Raw genomic sequence first — 2,281 nt, 5'->3', positions numbered from 1 at the left:
AATATTATTTAATCCAAATTTATTTGTATTTTTATTATTATTATAATTAGTGTTTTTTTAGAGATTAACTTTCAGGGAGTGCTACATAGAAAAGTTAAAAAAAATGTAAATCTAAATGTAAAAATAGGGGAAATGAGCGTGAATAATTCAATATTCATTATTAACCGATGCTGGAAAAAAATAAGTAAATAAATTATTTAATGAATAAAACTCCAACAGTCTCAGTCGGTAAACATTTATACACTTTTTGCCTATTTATTTATTTATTTTTTAATAACAGTGCCCCCAAAATCCAGAAAGTAATGGAATGACAATTAGAAAGATTTCATCCAAATTTATTCTTATGCTCTTTCACTGAAAAGCAAAGAAACAAGTAAACTTCAAAATATAGATACAACATTATGTGAACACTCAATACCAATACCCAACTATTTACAAATCTGTGCAAAACATGCAAAATGAAATACACTGAAATCATAGTAGCACAATCACTACATGAAACACTAGATGCGCAGCATTCTGAAACGGACCGGCCATTCGTTTAAACACAGTTTTCGACTGAAAACATTATTGCTCCCCTGTAGCGATTCTGCAGAGGTGGGGATAGAGTTCAGAGTCCAGGAAGCGAGGGTACGAGTTGTGCTCCATGAGGAAGTAAACTCTGTTTTGGGCAGCTTTGAAACTCGACTGTGTTAGGATCAGAAGGCTTTGGTGGAGGGTCTCCTTTGTGTGGAAGTCCAGGTTGATCTATAAGGAAGAAGTGAAAGAAATGAGAATGTGTGGCACGGCTTAATGAAAACGAATCAGCTTTGCTGGCATTGACTAAACCTCACCTCTTTTGGAGAATCTGCCCTGATGAACTCGTCGTATATGGTTTTTGCCCTGGATTTGAGTTTTGATCGGGACCTGATCTTTCTGAACTCTTCACAGGCCATCCAGAACTCGATATTCTCCTCGGAGTGTTCAGACTTCATGAACAGTCGCAGAGCGGTTAATCCACCTGAAATATGAAAATATATATTAATTACATCAGTTGACGTTAAATAATGTGGTGTGTTTCCAACTTAAAACAATTATTCAATTTTAGCATGTGTGTTTTTTATAAATTAGATATTATTTTCTAATATAAATTATAAACTATAATAATATAAATTATAAAATAAAAATATGAAAATTTAGCAAATTTCTCTTAACCATAAAAACTTGATAAATATTAATTATATGAATGATATAGTAAATATTGTAATGCATACAATATATTTTTTAAGTGATATAAAGAAAATTTAATAAAATATAAATTGGAAAATAATATATAATATTACAAAGAACAAATGAAATGAAATGCATAAATAGAAACAATATTTACATTTGCTGCTCAGCAAGTTGTCCAGAGACTGTGCCCATTGAGTCACGTCTTCAGTAGTTGACCTGTGGGAATATAAACAGAGAAAGGTTATTTAATTTTAATTTAACAATAATAAAATTTTATTTTAATATAAGCAATTATATATTATTTTTTAATTTAATCCATTTTTTTTAAAAGATATCTATGATCCCACTTTGTTACATACATATAGTGATTTATGCAAATGATTAAATATTAAGTATTTTTAATGCTCACCCATATGATTTTGACTGTGGCAATTTGTGGCGTGATTCTCTCACGAGAAAAGTCTTGAAAAGCATTCTTGATCTCCAGTTTGTTTGTCTGTTAGTCATAATCAACATACATTAGCAACCCCAGGTTTATTGCCCCCCATAAAAACCAAATACAAAGCAATAAAATGTGAGTCTCACTTCATCTCTTTCTGTCCTGTAGTCATGTCAGGGTTCCTGCAGTAGATCAAACGCTCCAGGCTCGAATCTGGTGTAGACTTTCTCATTTTTGCCAATCTATCCATCACTATCAATTGAACTGAAACATGTTGTGTCTTGCAGTGTGTGGCTTTTATACTCCAGAGTGCAGTAGTGTGGGCGGGGTCAGCTGGGGTCGCATCTGATTGGTCGTCCTGCATCAGTGTTTGAGTGTGCAGATCTTGTTGGCAGGAACACTGCAGCTCTTTCTCAAAGAGTCATGTTGAACTTTTGACTTGAAATGCATTAAATTAATATGAATGTCTATGAAATTAGTATAAAACTTGATTGTAATACACACACACACACAAATGATTTTTCGCGGTTCAAAGATTATTGGAATATGTTTTACTAAAAAACAATATTTCGGTCTTTCTATATAAGCATTTCACATTTAATTCAGTGTTTTAAACAATTCATTTTTTTC

The 2,281-nt window shown here is 32.1% G+C and overlaps 1 protein-coding gene across 1 annotated transcript; it reads right to left on the bottom strand.

The window, feature by feature from the left end:
- Positions 1-229: 229 nt before the first annotated feature.
- LOC306874741 (regulator of G-protein signaling 21-like) lies at positions 230-1,918 on the bottom strand. Its single transcript, XM_079424973.1, has 5 exons — positions 1,798-1,918; positions 1,622-1,708; positions 1,367-1,428; positions 834-1,000; positions 230-747 (listed from the first exon to the last, which is right to left on the bottom strand). Exons 1-5 carry the CDS (start codon positions 1,899-1,901, stop codon positions 568-570), a joined length of 600 nt encoding a protein of 199 aa, XP_079281099.1. The 5' UTR covers positions 1,902-1,918; the 3' UTR covers positions 230-567.
- Between the last annotated feature and the right edge of the window lie 363 nt (positions 1,919-2,281).

The sequence above is a fragment of the Barbus barbus genome (assembly GCF_936440315.1).
Source record: "Barbus barbus genome assembly, chromosome: 9".
NCBI classification, from domain to species: Eukaryota; Metazoa; Chordata; class Actinopteri; order Cypriniformes; family Cyprinidae; genus Barbus; species Barbus barbus.
This window is presented reverse-complemented; position numbering and strand designations above follow the sequence as displayed.